The sequence below is a fragment of the Galeopterus variegatus genome, unplaced genomic scaffold, assembly GCF_000696425.1.
Source record: "Galeopterus variegatus unplaced genomic scaffold, G_variegatus-3.0.2 Scaffold2363, whole genome shotgun sequence".
Lineage (NCBI taxonomy): Eukaryota > Metazoa > Chordata > Mammalia > Dermoptera > Cynocephalidae > Galeopterus > Galeopterus variegatus.
In genome coordinates, this window is record NW_007728474.1 from 234,212 (window position 1) to 255,094 (window position 20,883).

The 20,883-nt window shown below is 43.1% G+C and overlaps 1 protein-coding gene and 1 pseudogene across 1 annotated transcript in view; one reads left to right on the forward strand and one right to left on the reverse strand.

Annotated features, from left to right (window-relative positions):
* Positions 1 to 2,406: 2,406 nt before the first annotated feature.
* The window catches only part of LOC103597621, a gene marked incomplete at its 3' end in the record, with an annotated part of 55,825 nt that continues 37,348 nt past the window's right edge, over positions 2,407 to 20,883 (forward strand). Inside the window, 2 exon segments of the mRNA XM_008581485.1 lie at positions 2,407 to 2,522; positions 3,677 to 3,961. Of these exon segments, the coding sequence (XP_008579707.1) occupies positions 2,439 to 2,522; positions 3,677 to 3,961 (369 nt within the window).
* On the reverse strand, positions 11,299 to 11,772 carry LOC103597618 (annotated as a pseudogene).

The window sequence follows — 20,883 nt, forward strand, 5'->3', positions numbered from 1 at the left end:
ACCATTTTCAAGTTTACAGTTCAAGTACATTTACATTGTTATGAATCCAACTCCAGAAATTTTTCATTTTCCCAAATTGAAAATCTACACCCATTAAACACTGACTTTCTATTCCCCTCTCTCCCCAGCCCCGGGGAACCACCATTCTACTTTCTGTCTCTATGAATTTGATTACTCTAGGTACCTCACATAGGTGGAATCACACAATATTTATCCTTTTGTCATGGGCTTATTTCACTTAGCTTAAAGTCTTCAAGGTTCAGGGGCTGGCTGGTTAGTTCAGTTGGTTAGAGCACAGCCACATAACACCAAGGTCAAGGGTTCGTTCCCCTTACCAGCTGGCCCCCAAAAAAAAAAAAAAAACTAAAGAAATCAGAATTCAGTCAATGGGCTGTCCGGTTAGCTCGGCTGGTTAGAGCACAGCCTTGTACCACCAAAGTCATGGGTTCTGATCCCCATACTAACTAGCTGCCCATCCCAGAAAAAATAAAGTCTTCAAGGTGTATCCATGTTGTAACATATGTACAAATTTCCTTCCTTTTTAAGGCTGAATAATATTCCATGGTATGTATATGCCACATTTTGTTTATTCGTCCATCTCTCAATGAACATTTGGGTTGCTTCCACGTTTGGCTCTTGTGACAATGCTGCTATGAACATGGATGTACAAATATCTCTTCAAGACCTAGCTTTCACTTCTTTGGGGTATATACCCAGAAGTGGAATTAATGAATCAAATTTGATTGAGGAATTGCCACACTATTTTTTACAGCAGCTGCACCATTTCACATTGCCACCAACAGTGCACAAAGGCTCCAATTTCTCCACATCCTCACCAATGCTTGTTATTTTCTGTTGTTTTTTTACAATCGCCATCCTGGTAGGTATGAAGTGGTATCTCATTGTGCTTTTGACTAAATTCCGTTTTTGAGTCTCTGAATTCATTGTCTCAATTTCCCGTGATAAACCCAATCTCATTGTACAGCATGACATCTACCTCTTCCTCATGAAACTGGAGCCTGCCTCCAGGGAAAGGCACCACAGAGGAATCTAAAAGGTTAAATGGGCCTGTAGCCTGTTGTAGTTCTTCATACAGGCCAGCAGGAGGCACTCTCACAAGACTCCTTGGGTAGTTTAGTTGACAAATGACAGGGCAGCTTGCTTTTCCAGGCCAACTCAGGATCCTAGATCACCAGCAAAGGGGTCTCTCTGTTTCCCAATCCTCTTCCCTCCTGTCCTGTGCTCCTCGCACTGTCAGCATCAAAAAGAAACAACCAGCCCAGGCCATAGCAGTGTTTGTCAAAGGGGGTGCTACTGGCATTCCAGCAGAACAATTCTTCATTACGCAGGATGGCTGCACACACTGCAGAACATCCAGCATCCTGGGCCCCTACTTGCTATAATGCAAGCAGTGGCCCCCAGACATTGTGACAACCAAAATGCCCCCCACCTACATTTCCAAAGTACCCCCCTCTGGTGATAGGAGTCACCTATTTGAGAGCCAAGTATGCAAAGGAAATTGGAGATTCCCAGTGTCCCCCACTCACTCATACAAAGCAGCAACTTCCATAATGAGTCAAAGGGATGTTGCAGCTCAGCCAGGGAAAAAGTCACAGGTGGCTTTAGGTGACCTCGATGACTCCCTGAGTCTGTTAATGGTTAGTTGACAGCGACAGGCTCACATATCAGAAGAGAGGAGAAGACACTCTCTATAAGCAAGATGAGTACTATAGCAGAAAAAATACCCCAATATACCCCCCATCTCCCCACCCCCTCAGTCGGGACTTGCAATCTGAGCCCGGTCCCTTCAATGTCCATTTGAACCCCCTTTTCCCTTAAGCAAGATGAGTACTATAGCAGAAAAAATACCCCAATATACCCCCCATCTCCCCACCCCCCTCAGTAGGGACTTGCAATCTGAGCCCGGTCCCTTCAATGTCCATTTGAACCCCCTTTTTCCCCAATAAGTGAACAGTGTCCTCAGCAGTCTCTGCCTTGCCTTGGCTGGCTTAAAGGACTTCATTTCCCTGTGCTGCCATAGCAACCAGGAAACAACCTCCACTCACAATGGGAAGGATGGTGCCGTGGCCCAGATCTGTAGATGCACACGGCCGGTAACAGAGCAACCAGGACCGAGGGACAACAAGGGCTCAGGCGAAGGGGAGAGAGACTGCCCAGAGAGAAGGCGATCCAGGGCTAGAGGGGTATGAGTATATGGTTTATTTTTTCTCTCCACAAAGACACGCACTGTCTAAACTGTGTGGCTGGTTGTTATTAAGAAGCTGCTGTAAGAGGGAAAAATGTATTTAATAAAAGGCCCAGTGTTTGTGGTCTTCTCGGGCTTGCTGCTGAGCTTTGGAAATCTTGAGGTGTGACCAGTTTTCAGCCTTCAAAACCAAGATGAACTGCCCTTGAGAAGGGGTGGTCAGAGGGGAAACATGTTCATGCTCTCTCTCCTGAGCCGGGGACACGGGAAGTTGGTCCAGGACAAACAGAAGCTAGAAGTCTATTTTGAACCAGAGGTGAGTCTTACAGCTGCATGAAGGCACATTTGGGGAGGGGGCGGGAGAGAAATGCTCTATTTTTCCACTTGGGGGTGTTGTTAGTGAGGGGGGTGCACTGGTGGATCTTCCCTTCTCCTTTATGAAATAAGAAAATAATGTAGTTTGCCTGACACACCAAGATTGACTCTGGGGCCCTCTTCCCTTCCCTGTACACTGACTTACAGCCTCCTTTGCTTGAGATAGAAGGAGATTCCAGATGTTCTGGAATTCAGATGATTTGGTTCAAGACCAGAATTTCCACCTGGGTTCTAGGCAAGCTGACAGTTGTTTGGCTTTTAGAAGTTGTACACTGCGGTTGAAATGCTGTGTGTGTTCGTGCCATTTCAATGGCTTCCTTGAACTTTCTGGAATTCAACACACAGAACTCATATTTAATACAGGCCAAAGAAAATCTCATTTTAGAAGATTTTAAAGAGGTAGCAAAATTCCCTTGTTGTACTGGAATTTTATTTCATTGAATCCTGCCAGGAATAAGAGATACACTGCGAGTATTTACACATTTGGGGGTCATACAGAGATTTCCATTTTCATGGTAGTTTGTCATGATATTTGACCTATGTTAAAAGACATATAAAGTTTCAAAGGACCTCTATGGCCAGTGGCATTTACTTACTTACAAGATATAACCCCTTTATAGGCTCCTAAATAGCCAAATTAGGTAATGTTAGATAGCATCTGGAATGTACATAAATTCTCTCTGTGTGCAGCTGAAGTGCGGGTTGAGATGGTTTTCTCCTATTTAAACTGCTAGCTAGTTCAGGTCTAATTTCAAAGTTATCTGCTGCCCTTGATAATTCTTACAACCTACTTGCATACGAGGAAACTTTAACTGGCCTGTAACCTACACTCTACCCCAGATAAGCCTCCAAGTATGAATGGCTCCCCTGAACGTTGTACAGGGTAAAATAAAACCATACCTTGGATTCTACTAATTTTGAGATGGGGAGAAAAAAGTCAGTTGCTAGGAAGAGTAAATGTGTTCCATATCATCATGTGAACAATTCAGAGAGAATCAGTAACTAAAGAATGTCAAAGACCTTGCACAAGCAGTACTTGCTATATAGAAGGGTCTTCCGCAGTGGCTTTATCAAGGTGGTTTCTTTTCATTGCAGGATTACTTGAACTGGAAGTCCCCAGAAGACTATGTCCTGGTCAGCAAGTCTCAGAATGAAAACAATGCCAACCAGCATTCCTGGAGCCTCCTTCTTCCTAAAACTTTCAGCACTAGAAAGGGTGCCCTCATCCTCTACTCAGAAGGTTTAGCCATATCAGCATGGACACCTGAAGAAAGGAGAAAAGGACCCCACTGCCCCAGAGATCACAGGAAGAGGCTGGGTCTTGAACTGCGTACACTTCAAGACCTCAAAGAAGCCATCCTGGCATATGGAAGGAAACAGGTAGGCAGGGCAGGGTTTGGGGAAGGTGCTGGCCTCTGAGTCTACAAATCCAGTTGCAGCTTTGGGTATAACTTCTTCTTGGACACTAGAGAAGGTATGAAATCCTCAGACCTCCAATTCTTAATCTCTAAAACGAGGTTGTACTCTTGGTCATATCTGCCGCATACAATTTCAAGAGACTTAAATGAGATAATGTATGTAAAAGGGCTCTGAAAGCATAAAGGGCTATATTGTCATCATTTTGTGTTTTCCTTTCAGTTACAGTAACACAAAGTCCTTTTCAGCATTTAGACAGATTCAGGCCAGCAGACATTTCATCAGAATCCTTAAAATCCTGTCTCATAGCCACAGCATCATCATCTCACCTCTGATGTTCTTGGCTTTGTGGAAATGAGAGGGAGAGCATGTTAAATATTTACCTTGTGCCCTTCAGCATCTGCAGAATAAGTTAATTACTTTTTCCATTCTGAATTTAATATTAAGGGGAAAGCCCTGTGCTCCTTTTTCTGATTCATGCTTTCTAATGTCTTGGGAGATATACACATGGCCCCTGCTTTATATAACTGCATGCATCGGCTCTTTGGCTGAGGCCATAAGACAGTCTGGGAAGCTGTGTCACGTTATGCAATTCTAGGTCAGAGATGGTGGGTTACTCCCAAGTTTAAAAGTCTCTGCTGACTTCAAATTCCCCACAGGATAAAGCCATTGACTTCTGACACCAGGCCCTTCATGCACTGGATCTCTCCTCCATGTCTGGCCACCTCTCCCACTTGTTCCTACCATCATCTCAACCATGGAGCCCTCAAGGCCCCACCTGCATGACTAGATCACCATTCCCCCATGCCCCATGCCCTTTCATGACTCTGCACTTTTGCACATGCTTCCACAGCTGGCAAACTCCTACCATCCTTCAAAACACAACTCAGATATCATCTCTTCACTGAAGCCTTCTCTCACTTCCCTAGGCAGAGATATCCCATGGCTCCCTCCTCTGCAAACATTCTCATATGATCATGCACTGAGATTTCTCTCTTTGACCTTCTGTCATCCCTGATGGAATAACATCTCCTCCAGTGCAGGGACCATGTCTAAATCATTTCCAGACAATAGTGAGTACCCATAAATGTTTGTGGAATGAATGCACCAGTCATGCGTGATATTTTCAATGTGTCGTAGATCATCTCCCAGTATCATTACTGGGCAATTTACCACCTATCTCCACCCTAAGCAGAGCTTCCGAAAGGAAAGATTCCTCTGTCTCCTTCCCATCTTTCAAAATAGAGAGGCTCAATGACCTTGACCAAGGGCCCAATTGTCCTTTGTCTTAAAATTGTAGATTCTTAAATGAAAGGAAACCAATTGTTGTTGAATGCTTACTGTTTCTTTATAGCTTTATTTCATTTAATCCTCACAATGATCCTGTGAGATGTGGTTTTTCTTGTCCCTTTTATAGATGAGGCAACTGAAGCTCAGAGGAGATAGGTGACTTCCCCAAGGCCAGAGAGCTAGTAAATGACAGAGCCGGGATTCAAACCTAGGACTGCCTACCTCTCCAGTGCCAGTGTGCTTTGCACTTTGCCTGTCTGTGGACTTGAAGAGACTCCAGGAGTCATTGTGTCTGTCCTGTCCTGTTTGCCCTCAGATCCCCTCCGTACCTTCCCCTGCTCTGCTCTGCATCACAGGGGGGTTGACCACAGGCTACATACAATTCCATAAACATCTATGTCAATTGGCTTCTGATTGAATTTGCCAGTGGGAGGCTTTGGGGGGAGATTGGAGAGGAAGAAGGGGAAAACTGGGATATTTCTCCCCTGCCTCAGGTAACAAGATGCATAGCATCATCTCTGTGGTCCAGCTCCCAACAGACAGGCCCACGATGGCCCCAGTCTCCTCCAGGTGACCCCACCAGCTTCTCCCTCTCTGTGTCTAACCTGGGGGTGGTGCTAGCTTCCTGAAGTTACTGATCTCAATGTTGCCTCATCATCTGCTTGGCTTCTGAGCTCTCTAATTACCTGTGTAACCAATTCCCTAAATTAAATTCCTACTCAGAGTAGCTTCTGTTTTCCTGGTTGGACACTGCCTGATATGTAGGCTAACTTTATACCCAGAGTAAAAATACCTTCCACAGCTTTCAGATGCTTGTCTATTTAGCTAAATACTTCGGGTAACAGGGATCTTATTAGTTTATAAAGTAGAGGAGTCTGTTTGGGGACAATTTCATGTTAGATTTAGGCTCCATGAAAAAAAAGAAGTTCCTGTCTTCCCATTGTATTCTTCTACTAGATTTATAGCTCATACCTGTCACAACAGAGCACTGTAGTCTAACTCCAAGTAGGTAGAAGGGAAATGCCTACCTCTCCAGGGCCAGTGTGCTTTGCACTTTGCCTGTCTGTGGACTTAAAGGGACTCCAGGAGTCATGTGTCTGTCCTGTCCTGAAGAAATCAGAAAGGAAAAGAAAAGGTTTGGAATAGTAACAGGACAGGAATGTAAGATTAGAGGACATAGATTAAAAGCAGAGGAGAAGCAACTCAAAAGGGACTTGGGGTTAAAGAAAATGAACACTCTAAAGAGTAAAGCTCTAGAAAACAAAGAGCATTGTCTGATTACGAAAACTACAGGCCGGCAAGAAACTTTTTAAATCATAGTGCCCAGTGTTGGAAAGGCTATGGGGAAATAGTGGTCTCATACATCAGGAGCACAAATTTACATGACATTTCTGGAGGGCATTTTGTCAAAAGCCTAAAGAGGACTGATACCTTTTGGTTCAGCATAGTACTTGTAGGAACTTGCCCTAGAAAATAATCAGAGATGTGCCCAAAGATTTATGCACAAAAATATTTACCATAGGATTATTTGTTACTGTGCAAAACACTGAAAACAACAAATGAGCAACAATGGAACACTGATTAAATAAATTATGGTGCAGTGCTGTGGACTGACTGAATTGTGTCCCCCGAAGTTCACATATTAGAAGCTTAATTCCCACCATAACTGTTGAGGATGGGAAATCCTATTATTCTGTCCTATTATACTAATTGAAAGGTGGGGCCTTGAAGAGGTGATTAGGTTGTAGGACCATTCCATAGCTAAGGATTAATAATGGTGGTCAGGGGCGTGGTTCTGAGGGCTTTAAAAGAAGAGCACGTGAGAGTCCCTCTCTGTGTTCTGCCATTTTCTGCCATGTGAGACCCCTGCATTGCTATAAAGCTGCAAAGGATGACCTGCCCCAGAGGTGTTCCTTGGAATTTGGACTTCATAGCCTCTGAAACTGTAAGCAATAAATTCTGTTTTCTTATCAATTACTCAGTTCCAGGTATTTTGTTGTAAGCAACACAGACAGACTAATACAGATATAATGGATTTTGGGTTACACAATAAAGTCATGTATTAGTCATGAATAACGTGAGAAAATATTCACAATGTATTTTCTAAAGCAGGTTACAAAACAGTATTCACATAATAAAAATACCAATGTTCACTTACATTTTTTGACTATTCACCATGTTCCTGCCACTGTTTATCTACCCCCTCAAACGTAGGGGTAGATACCATTATTATTATATAGATACCATTATTATCCATCTTAAAGGTGAGGACACTGAAGCATGTTCACTTACATTTTTTGACTATTCACCATGTTCCTGCCACTGTTTATCTACCCCCTCAAACCTAGGGGTAGATACCATTATTATTATATAGATACCATTATTATCCATCTTAAAGGTGAGGACACTGAAGCATAGAGAGTTTGAGTATTTCACTTAAAATTGTACAGCCAAATAGATCATTGCACCAGAATTTCAGACCAGGCAGCATAGAAAACATTCCCTTGCTAATAAAAGCCCAATTTTTAAAAATTAATTATACATTTGTATAAAGACACACACCCAAATTTTAACATGGGTTAAAGTGTGGGTAGTGGTAATAATAACCATATTTTTACTTATACATTTCTTTTTACCAAACATTTTTTTAAACCATGGAATTTTATGAATAAAATAAAAATCCGTGGCTCTGAAGGAGATATACAGTTGACCCTTGGGATCCAGATGGGAAGATCAAGGAGGGAAATGGAATAGCAAACAGTGCTATAAATTGAGCCCACCAATAACCACACCATGTGTTCCTCAGGGTCAGTATTTTGTGTCCAAATTGGACAGTTCAAGAGTTAATGTAAAAGAACCAAAATGGGGAGAGGAGAAAAGGGTAGGGGATGTTAAATACAGTAGTGCTGCTCCCAGAAGGATCTGTACTGACTGGACCATAAATCCAGAAACCTCAGGCCCCCTCAGACCTCTGAGAATCGAGGCTGTCACAGGGAGGTACAATTCAATGTTAAAGTATCTCCCAGCATCTCCAGTTCTTTCTGTGGATCTCATGGCTTGCGTGTGGCAGTTCGCCTGAAATTTACGGCTCAGCACACACCCATTCTTGAATTTTTTTAACAGCCCAACTTCCGGAATAGCAAACAGTGCTATAAATTGAGCCCACCAATAACCACACCATGTGTTCCTCAGGGTATTTTGTGTCCAAATTGGACAGTTCAAGAGTTAATGTAAAAGAACCAAAATGGGGAGAGGAGAAAAGGGTAGGGGATGTTAAATACAGTAGTGCTGCTCCCAGAAGGATCTGTACTGACTGGACCATAAATCCAGAAACCTCAGGCCCCCTCAGACCTCTGAGAATCGAGGCTGTCACAGGGAGGTACAATTCAATGTTAAAGTATCTCCCAGCATCTCCAGTTCTTTCTGTGGATCTCATGGCTTGCATGTGGCAGTTCGCCTGAAATTTACGGCTCAGCACACACCATTCTTGAATTTTCTTAACAGCCCAACTTCTTAATGAGCAAAGATAAATGTTAAGTCAAGAGATTAGATGTCAGAGTTCTCAGATTTCTAGATACATGCAGAAATGTTGCTTGGTTGTTGTTTTTTAAACAGAAAGAAATCTTGTTCAACATTCCCAATGTTAAAACCATTCTTCTTGAGTCCTTAAAAACTCATTCGGCTTCCCATTATTTAGAAGTTGAACAGCTAGAAAACCTAAATAACTGAAATCTTGTTCAACATTCCCAATGTTAAAACCATTCTTCTTGAGTCCTTAAAAACTCATTCAGCTTCCCATTATTTAGAAGTTGAACAGCTAGAAAACCTAAATAACCGTAATTTGGAGTAGTATCTAAATGATAGTCGTAATGATGCTCTTGAAGCATAGCAGAATCCTAAATGCCTCTCAAATCATCATTAAGTAATTTTCACATTGTTTTAGTATTTGTTGTTCCTATAATTTTAGAATTTTGTAAATCTAGCAATATTTTTAAATGTCCAATAAGGAGATTGAGTAAATAATGTACTAAAAATAATTTGTTTTAAAATTCAATTCACAATAGAGAGGGCATGCCATCTCTATTTCATTGAGGGATAAACAGGATTTAGATAACCACAGAGGATTTCAACCAAGGTTGTATTGCTACTGCCGCCTCCCTTATAAACGTGATTACATTGGAGAGTACTGTCAACCTTCTTCCAATGAATAGATTCCCCACTCACTCTGTACTGCCTGATTTCTCTCCACATCTTAATACTCAAGGCACTTAACTCTTTGGTTGCCGTTTTCAGCCAATGTCCAACTCATGGAGGCACTTTCAGGTTAGCATTTTATCAAGTAAGAAACTATTGTGAGAAGGGCTGACTGGTTAGCTCAGTTGGTTAGAGTGTGGTACTGATAACACCAACGTCTCAGATTCGATCCCTGTATCAGCCAGCTGCAAAAAGAAAAGAAAAGAAAAGAAAATATTATGATAAATATGTCTTTTGAATCAAGTTTATTTTTCCATCTTAAACATAATATAGGCTCATCATACAAAATAGGAAAATATAGAAAAGGGGGGAAAATAATAAATTATCTAGTACCCTTTCAGCCAAAGATCAGGAGGATAAAGTTCCCTTTGCAAATCCTGATCTTGTTTGGTGGTGTCCCTAAGAAGTGAGAAGTGCTCTGATGGCTGTCAACAAAGTGACAAGTAGCCCCCAAGGCAGCGAAGGAGAGAAAGAGTGACTTGACTGTACTCCTTTTCCTTAGTAGACTCCATTTGAGCAGGTCCTGAGCAGTTGTACTTAGAGCCTTTAATAAATGTAGAAGTAAGAAAGATCAGGAGAGAAACGTGGTCAATCCTGACTATGAGGTCAAAGGTAATGTCAATATCAGCGAACACTTATTAAGTGCTTAGTGTGTACCAGGCATTTCCTCTGTACAACCTCAGTCAATCTGGACAAGCCTATTACATTCATTTTATAGGAGGAGAAACTGGGGCTTGACGTTAACTAACTTGCCCAAAATTACACACGTAAGTGGAGGAGCTAGAGCTGGAGTCCAGACAACTAATTCTAAGGACCCACTCTTAACCCCCAGAGAGCCTGATTCTGAAGACTCCACATGCCCCAGAGAAAATACGCATGTCTCCAGCTTTAACAGCATTTTTAAAAAGTGAATCTGGATCTTCCAACACATTCCTTAAACTAACCCTTTAGAATTCTAGGAAAGCAAGTCAGATTTTCATGCAGATCAATTTGTGTTATAGGTAACATTTTCATAGTAAGCCATTCGCGTGATCCAGAAGATCTTTGTTTTTCTCGGCTTCACGTACTTTACTCATCGGTTCCCTTGTATAACTAACAGGTAGAGAATATTTATAATAATGGCAAACACTTAATGTAGAACTTACTATTTTACCAGCCACCATTCTAAGAACTTTACACTTAATTCATTTAATCTTCACAACTTTATAAGGTATATACTTTTTTTTAATTGTTGTAAAATATACATAACATAAAATTTACCATTTTAATTATTGTTAAGTGTACAGTTCAGTGGCATTAAGTATATTCAGTGTTATACAAACATTACCATCATCCATTTCCAGAAATTTTCCCGTTTCGTGAAATTGAAACTCTATATTCATTAAACACTAACTCCCCATATCCCCAGCCACTAGCCCCTGGAAACCACCTTTCTACTTTCTGTCTCTATGAATTTTAAGTACCTCATATTGTTAAGTACCTCATATAAGTAGAATCACATAGTGTTTACCCTTTTGTAACTAACTTATTTCACTTAGTATAATATCTTTGAGTTTCATTCATGTGTTAGAATGTATCACATTTTCCTTCCTTTTTTTTTTTTTTTTTTTTGTTATTAATACAGTATTTATATGTCTTCCCTCTGCCAAACCCTGAGCCAACCACTTTCCCCAGGCTGCCTGGGGAGGTCTAGGAAAAGGAACATACAGGGCAGATGAGACATGGGAGAAAGAACTGTGGGAGGTGGAGACAGTCTTTCACCCAGGAAAGAGGATGAGAAAGGCCACTCTCAGGCAAAAAGGTCCCATGGCTTCCGAGAGGGCAAAGTCCAAAATGGTGTAGGAGAAGAGCTGTTGCTTCAGAGAAGAGTTTGGGCATAACCAATGAGGAGGCTCCCAAACACAGAGGCAATCCCAACCCCAGAGCCAGCCACCCTAACTGTGGCAGCCCCAACCCCAGTGAACTTGGCTACTGTGTTGATGTCCCTTAAAATGGCACTGGTTTGGAAGTTGCAGCTAAGGACAAGTGAGGTCAGGGGTTGTGGGACTTCCAAGCTGCTGAGGCTCTCATCTGTCAGTGTCTCTGGTTATTTCAGCACCACTGCAGACCATGAGTGGTCAGCTCAGCAGCTAAGAGGTGCTCCTAACCAAGGAGGGGGTGGAGACGGACTTGGAGCAAGCATACATTTTCAGGGAGTGAGGGACTGTGGCAGGAGAGCTGCTTCCAGTGCAGAGAAGCCAGAGCTCTTTTTAAAGCTGAATGACATTGTATGTATATACATTTTCTTTAAATTCATCCATCCGTTGATGGACACTTGGGTTGCTTCCACATTTTGGCTATTGTGAATAATGCCCTATGAACTTGGGTATACAAACATCTGTTCACGTCCCTGCTTTCAGTTCTTTTGTGTACATACCCAGAAGTAGACAATTTCTCTACATCTTCACCAATATTTGTTATTTTCTGGTTTTTATTTGTTTTTTTCTCTTCTGATTTTGTAATAGCCATCCTAATGTGTGTGAACTGGTATCTCATTTTGGTATTGGCTTGTATTTTCATAGTGGTAAGTGACATCAAGCATCTTTTCATATGCACTTATAGGACATTTGCATATTTTTTTAGAGAAATACCTATTCAAGCCCTTTGCCCACTTTTTAATCGGGTTGCTTTTTTGTAGTTGAGTTGTAGGAGTTCTTACATATCCTGGATATTAATCCCTTATCAGATATAAATTTGCAGATATCTTCTCCAATCCCATGGGTTGCCTTTTCATTCTGTTGATATTGTTTTTTGATGCACAAAAGCTTTTAATTTTGATAATGTCTACCTTATCTATTTTTTCTTTTTTTTGCTTTTTCTTTTGGCAAAAAGAAACCATATCAACCATTGCCAAATCTAATGTCATGAAGATTTTCCCCTATTTTTTTTAAGAGTCTCAGTTTTAGCTCTTATATTTAGGCTTTGACCTATTTCAAGTTAATTTTTGTATATGGTGTAAGATAAGGTTCCAACTTCATTTTTTTGCATGTAAGGCATGTACTTTTGTCACCCTCATTTGATAGATAAAGAAACTGAGCCACAGATGGGTCAAGCAATTTCCCCAAGGTCACATAGCTAGAAAGTCATCGAGAGAAGATTCAAACCCAGGCAGACTGAGCTCTTACAAGAACTGGAGCTTAATTTTTGCTATTTGCAATTCTAGTTGCTGTACCTTTATGTTTGTGACACACGGCTGATGTTGAATGGTTTGGTTAGGAATCAAGCCTCATTATTACACCGCATTAATGAGAAAATTCAGACCATTTTATGATTCTCCTCTTTATGGCCTGGTATCCAGGAATGCATGGTCGCCAAAGATATGTGGGAGAGAGAATATCATTTGCAGAAAATCCTAGAAATTAAACTGCAAAGGGGCTGGCTGAGAGTGGTGATGTTTCACAAGGCTGATTAAAGTCAGGCTGGGACTGGAGAAGGCTTTCCAAGCACAGCTGCAAGTGGCCTCACAGCTGTCCACCCTGCCCCCACCTCTACTCCAGTTGCACTCACCTGGCAGCCCCAAGGCTGGCTCCAGTGACACCTGCACAGGTGCGACAACAATGAGCAGTCACCCTCTGTTCTAAAGCTTTGCCTTTGCCAGGGCACCTTGACTCCAGCAAGCCCAACAGAAAGAAGGAGCTATGCTCCTCCTGAGAGGCAGGTTTCTGTCTGGAGCAGGCACCTTGGCACACAGGTGGTCAATGGTGAAGTCAGACATTATTGGGTCTTCCCATTCAATTGAGCTAACATCTACTGAGTGCAGTTGTTATTAGCTAGTCAGTGCCTAGGACAGTACCTGACACACAGCAGATGCTCAGCATATAAGTCTTTGGATGAACATATTAGTTGCCAGGATGTGGCAGGGGGAGACCCTAACCTCTACCCACCAGGGGTGCACAATCTGATGAAGGAGGCAGATTTGTGCACCAGTGACACTTGACACAAGGCAGTCTCTGAGAGGAACTAGACTATAATTTATCAATATGCTGTGGAAGTATAAAGAAGGTAGAGATTATGATGCCTTCTATCTAGAGTGCCTTCTTTTCAACCTTTTTTTTTTTTTGGCAGCTGGCCAGTATGGGGATCTGAACCTTTGACCTTGGTGTTGTAACACTGTGCTCTAACCAACTGAGCTAACCAGCCAGCCTAGAGCAGCTTCTTAGAGGAGGTAGAATTTGAACTGAGTCCTGTGGTAAAAATAAATGGAGAGAGACCTAGGCCTAGGTGAGCAGGGCTGGCAGGGGAAGGTTGGGGTAATTAGACAGGCCAGGCTCTCAGCTGGAGAAGCAGTGGGAGCTGAACTGCGGAGGGCTTTGCCTGCCAGTCCTGGGATTTCTGGGCTTCTCTCTTCAGCCCCTGTTGACTCCTGCACGCAAAACCCTGACTACCCTCCGTGGAAAGGTAGCAGCTGGCTGTCTGGGCCTTTCTTGCCTCCGTGGGGACTCTGGCACCCTGCCATCCCCTATCTGCTGCCTGGGAGCACAGTCCCCACCATCTTCTTCCATCCTCTGGAAACACTTGGCTGCCAGCACTGGGGCCGGTGAATAGGACGGCTCGTCTGAGGGCAGGAAAAGGTACATGGGGATCCCCTTCACCCCTCTGCATTTGGAGGCCTGGCAGGCATCAAGCAGGTGGCCAGCCCTCGTTAAAGGAAGCACTCATGGTGGAGTATGGGTAACAGGCCACTCTGTGCACACTAATGACCCATCTCAGAAGCAACCCAAAGCTGGGGTCAATTGGCAAAGCCAAGGAATGCTTAAGCAGTCTGAAACCACCCCAGCCAGCCTCCTGCTGTTACGTTTACTTCCCTGTTCCAGAAGTTCCCTTCCTGGCTCCTTTCTGTCTCCTTTCATGTTGTGGAGAAACTTCTGAGGGGGTGGTTGGGTCTAGGATAATGCTGGCAAAGGACTGGAGAAATATGTACAAGAAGAGGGCGGATGCAAGAAAATTAATTAATTTTTAACATGTTTTCTACTTATAAATATAACCTAACTATATTACTGAAAATTTGATTTTATAAAAAAAGAGAGAAGAAAAAACTATCTGTAATCTTATACCCAGGAGTAATAGGGCAGTATTATACCCTAATACTGCTGTTAGTAGCATATTAATCTATTTTCTTTCAGTCTTTCCACCATGATTATACATATATATGATACATTTTTATGAGGTTTAATTATAGTATACATGCACTCTTGTATCTTGCTCTTTTCCACACTGGAATGAATGAATAGATTTCACCCCACTGGTCTCTTTGGGGACCCTAAGCAGGCCTTGGGCTTCCCTCAGTGCCTCAGTTTATCCAGTGAGATGTGACATTACTAACCAACTTCAGGCATAATTTCAAAAATCACTAAGAGAAACCAGAAAACTAGAAAAATCTTAAAGAGGCTGTGGTAGGCAGAATATCATCCCTGCAAAGATATTTACATCCTAATCCCTGGAACCTGTGACCATGTTAGGTTACATGGCAAAGAGAAATTAAGGTTGCAGATGGAATTAAGGTTGATGATATGATGGCCTTAAAATGGGGAGATTATCTTGGATGATCTGGGTGGGCCCAATGTAATAACAAGGGTCCTTAAAAATGGAAGAAGGAATCAGAAGGAAGAACCAGAGAGATGGCAGCATGAGAAGGACTCAGCCCAACACTGCTGGCTTTGAAGGTGGGAGAAGTGTCCACAGGCCAGGGAACACAGGAGGCCTCTAGAAGCTGGAGAAGGCAAGGAAACAGATTCTTCTCTACAGCCTCTGAAAAGAACACAGACCTGCCAACACCTTGTTTTTAGCCCAGTGAGACCCACTTCAACTTCTTTCCTCCAGAACTGTAAGATAATACATTTACATCATTTAAACCATTAAATGTGTGGTAATTTGATACAGCAGCAATAGGAAACTAATACAGAGGCCATGATCGTGTTGAAACACTAAGCAAAAACATATGTAAATACCTCAAATTCCAGGACAAGGGATTCCTTAACTCTTCTTGACAACTCCCTGCACCATTTAGCAAGCTGCCCAGAACCAAGCTGGTGCTTCAGAAATACCCACTAATGAGAAACAAATGGGTCTTGTCCAGATTTAAACAGTGCATCATGCCATCTGCACAGGGGCCACAGCATCTCACAGGAGGCTGGGTCTTGCTGCATTCAGAGAGAAGTCAGTTGGAGCAAAGATTTACAGGGAAGAGATGAGGTTCCAATCACCCAGAAAAGGCATTGGGTGTAATGGAGTCATATTCCAGAGCCCAATGCAGTGCCTGGCATAAAAAAAGTGCCCAACAAATATATATTGTACAACCAAATGAAAAAATGAGTGTGTGAAAGTGTCATTTAGTTTCCACCATCCTCTCTACAATTCTTTCTTTCATGTCCTCTGGAAAAAGCCTTAAGACCATGTGGTGCTAAATTTTCCAGGCTCTTGTTGCACTTGAAGTACCTGCCACATAAACTGTCCAGACAACAAGGAGCAGTTGATGCTCTGTGTTTGAATTCCAAGAATTCATTTAATTTACAAACTCCTAGAGGATAGAGTCAATTGAATAAACTATGCTTTACTTTATCTGTTATTCCTTTTATTTATTAGTTATCAATCTGTCATCTTCATCCTTTTTCTCCAGTGCCTGTTCCCCACTGAACCTGTAGCAATTTCAAATCTGTTGCTCCCATATTGTATCTACATATCAGAAATTCTTTTGGCTGCAAGCAACACATTTCTTTATTTTTCTTTCTGTTTTTTTTTTTTTTTTTTTGACTGGTAAGGGGATCGCAACCCTTGGCACAGTGTGGTCTGCACTGCGCTCAGCCAGTGAGCATACTGGCCATCCCTATATAGGATCCAAACCCGTGGCCCCGGCACTACCAGCGCTATACTCTCCCGAGTGAGCCACAGGGCTGGCCCAGCAACACATTTCTCAATTGCTAGTGGTTTAAGTCAGGGATCAGCAAACACAGCTCACTGGACAAATCCTGCCCACTGTTTATTTTCGTAAATAAAGTTTTATTGGGAACTTCCAGTCAAAATGGTGGAATAGATGGTCCCCAGTGTCACTCTCTCCTGCAAATCAACCAATTTACAACTATAAAAAAGGAATGACAGCCAAGCTGGAGCCACTAGAGCTCAGGGGAAGAGGAAGAGAGACTTATGGAGTACATGAAGGTGGGAGAAGCCACGATGAGAGAAAGAACCACTCTGACCATTTCAAGTCCCGGCCACTTTAAGGCTGGAGCTGCTGAGCACACGGAGCAGGAGCTGGCAAAAGCCACAGCTGTGCCCTTCGGATGAAGTTGCTTGGAGGTGGCAGGGGAGAAGAGGGCTTTGGTGGCCCCCAGGCCAGCAAGACCACTAATAGGGTTCCCGTGGACCCACATAGGAGCAAGGAGCCACAACAACTGAAAAAAAAAGAGCCACTCAGAGGCCAGTGAGTCATTGCAAGAGACCAAAGCATGGCCTGTCCCATGGGAAGTGTTTGCAGCACTGGCAGTGGAGGAGACGGGCCCGCCAGGAGAACACTAGGGCACAACAAGGACAGCTGATCTGTACCCAAGTTAGTGTAGGACCACTCAGAGCAGTCTGGTCAGTAACATACAATTGCATGGGGTGCAGACTGATGAAAAGACTCAGAGCCAAACCAGAGTTTCTACACAATCCAGGTGCACTGGATTCCACTAGACCCAGAAGTACCTATGAAGTCAACCATTAAAACTTGAGCTGCACAAAAAGCCTTCCCTAGGGAATCAGCAGCAAAGCAGAAACTTAGCTCAACCACAGAGCTCAAGTACTGGTCCCCACAGGAAGTTCCCCAATATTAGAAGTAAGCAAAGGACAACAAATTAGTTCTAGCACAGAGTTTAAGTGGTGGGAACAGCAAATAATCCAACACAGAACTGAAAGAAAAAACAAAGTACCCACGACCAGAGACCAAGTTTGATATTAACTAGTAAAGGTCTCATTTCACCAAAGAACACCTATAACACTTGGAAGGACCAGAAGTCCCCTGGGCTACCAAGCCAGAAAGAGGGGAGGGCCAGGGGCTTCAGCAATGCCCCCCAACACCTGCAACCAGTCCTAAGGGTGTGGGATGAGGGCCTTGGCCATGGCCCCCAACACGTGCAATCACCCCACTGACGACCACTGAGCTGCCACAGGAAGCACCCCAGGCTCTCTTGAGCAGGGGTGATGGCAGACCTTAGCCACACCCCTCTGACACCCACGGCCAGCCCAGAAGTGACCACCTAGCTGCCATAGGAAGTGCCCCGGGCTCTCCCAAGCCGAGGTGGTGGAGGCCTGAGGTCCTCTGCCATGCCCCCCCAACATGTGCAACCAGCCCCATGACAACCACCAAGCCACAGAAAGAAGGGTCCTGGGTTCCCAAGCCCAGGGTGGTGGGGGGCGAGGGCTTTTGCCACACACCCCTGACATCTGCACCCAGCCCGGCAATGACCAAGTCACCACTGGAAGCCCTCTGGTCTCCCCTGTGGGAATGTGGTGGGTGCCTCAATCCCAACCCCTCCTCCTTCCTCCTTCTTCCATCCCATTTCCTTCCCCTTCCCCTCCCCCTCCCTCCCAACTGCTCCACAACATCATAGAATGTAAAAAAAAAAAATTAATAAAATTACATTTTCGTTTTTAAAAAAAAGTTTTATTGGAACATAGCCATGACTTTACGTTTTGTCTATAGCTGTTTTCACACTGCAAGGACAGGTTGAGTAGTAGAGACCACATGGCCTTCAAAACCCAAAATACTTACTATCTGACCCTGTAAAAATATATGCCAACCCCTGATTTAAGTCATAAAGAGATTTAGTTATCTTAAATAACAAAAAGTTTGGGGGTAGAAGTTTCATCCTTGATCAGCTGCTTGCCAATGTCATTGAGGACTCAAGCGCTATCTTTTCCCTCCACCATCCTTTGAATGTTGGCTTTTCTTCCTTATGCTTGTTAGCACGTGTTCATGAGATGGCTCCCACACTTCCAGGGGTCATATCTGGGTTCAAAGCAGAAAAAAGGGGCCAAAACACCATCCTTGCATAGCTATCCCTTCTCTAAGGAAGCAAAGACTTCCCAAAAGCTCCCCAGAATCTCCCCCTTAGGTCTCATTGGCCAGAACTAGGTCACAAGGCCACTTGAAGATGCAATGGAGTCTGGGAAAGCAAGTACCTGAGAAAGGGTTCTGTTAACAAGAAGAAGTGAGGGGAAGAAATATTGTGCAATGAATGTAGTCTCCCACACCCTGGACAGAGGGAATGAGAAGAAATCTAATACTTGCTGACCACCTACTATGTGCTAAGTATTGAGTACTTCACATATTTCAGCTCATTTAATCCTTACACTGAGAACACTGAGTGAAATTACTTAGAGGAGTAATTAAGGACATATGCCCAACAAAGGTGGGCTAGATCTCCAGGACATTCCCATCTTAACGCAAAGTCTCTGCTCAGTCTCCTTCACTGCGACTCCTCTCATCCCATTACGAGATCAGAAAGTCTTTCACATGTGCAAGGCAGGCAGGGAGGGGAGGCCAGGAGGGGAGAGAAAGGACCTTCTCACCTTACCATGAGCTGGCTCAGTGAGACACTTTATCTTAAATTATTTCATTTACACCATCAAAAAGCCCTAAAAAGTTGGGACTATGCCAGTACTACAGATGAGGTTATATAATTTAGGTGATCGAGAAGTAGTGGGGCTGTGACTGGAACTATTCGTGCATTTAGTTATTCATTTCCCAACAACATTGAGCCCCTACTATCTGCCAGGCACTGTGAAACTGACTCTCTCAGGTTATTTGATTCCAAAACCCATGAGTTTTACACTCCCTCTACCATGCTATTAGCTCCATTTTAGAGAGAGGTTCAGAAAGTTTCCAAGGCTCAGTCAAGATCATGAAGTTCTGACGAGGCGGACCAGGCCTTGAACCCAGACAACCTGGCCCTAAATCCAGGGTGCTTTCTCAGGCTTTCTCACTAAGTTCTCTCCTTCCCACTCTTCTGCTGGTGCTTTTTGGCAGCCAGCTGGTAAGGGGATTTGAATCCTTGACCTTGGTGTTATAAGTCCACACTCACCAACTGAGTAACCGGCCAATCCTGCTTGTGCTTTTTGGACCCACTTGATGTCTCCTTGTGTCCACTGTTCAGACTCTACAGGCCTGTAAAACTGAAGTGAAAGTATTTTTCTCAAAGGTAGTAGAAAGAGCTTTGGTGCCTACAGAACAGGTTTCAGGATGCAGAACCATTGAACTACGGGGCCATTGAACCACTGAATTAACCAACCCTGATACTCTCCTACTTTTGGTCTTTTTGTTATATGAGATAATAAGTTTTCTTTCTTTTTGTTGAAGCCTGTTGAGTTTTGCTGCATCCTAACAAGTGTAAAAATGTTGGTCTCTCTAGTCTGACAGCTCTTACTGTCTGGGACACTCACTGAGGTACCTGCTTCAAAACCACCTTTCTTGCTTGCTTTGACATCAAACTGGTTCATGATGCTAAGTCCTGATCCATTGATAAGATGGTTCTTCAAGAACGAAAGGATTTGCAGTGATGTGGATTTTGAAGCCCCAAATTCTGATTCCAACCCCACTGCTAACTGGCTGAGCCTTTTATCCTCTGTCTTTCCAGTCTACATTATTGCCCTGGAGGAGCTGCTTAACCAAAGGGGCGGTAAATGGGTTTTATCCCTCATGCCAATTCTCAATGGAACACTGTGTGGATCACTTTCACGAGCACTGAAGTATATATGCTACATGCTTCCATTTATATGAAGTTCAAGAATAGAAAAAACTAGTCCATGGTATTAAAAATCAAAATAGTGATTACCTGTTGGGTGCTGGGTGGGAGGACACTGACTAGGAAGTGGCATGAGGGAACTTTCTGGGCTGATGAAAATGTTCTGGTTTTTGTTGTCTATGGTGGTTACAAAGGTATATGCAATTATCAATTTTCATCAAACTGAACATCTAAGCTCTGTGCATATTACATATAAATTACACCTCAATTTTTTAAATGTTTTAAATGAGAAGATGGATTCTGAGGTCATGTCCAGTTTGGTAGTCAAGGATGCCTTGATTGATTAGTGATGTCTGTCATGGACAAGAGGAGGGTGAGAGATGTCAGCACAAGTACCACATATTTGCTGTTCTCATGCTTAATGGGTCATCCTCCAAGAGTTTCTGCATCACTGACGAGGGTATGTTAACTCAGTCTGCCTTACAGGATTATAATGAGGTGAAAGTTCTTTGTACAGTATAACATAGATCCCTAGCCAAATGCAAGATGTTTTTATTCACATCTATTTCCTACGATGTCTTGCAC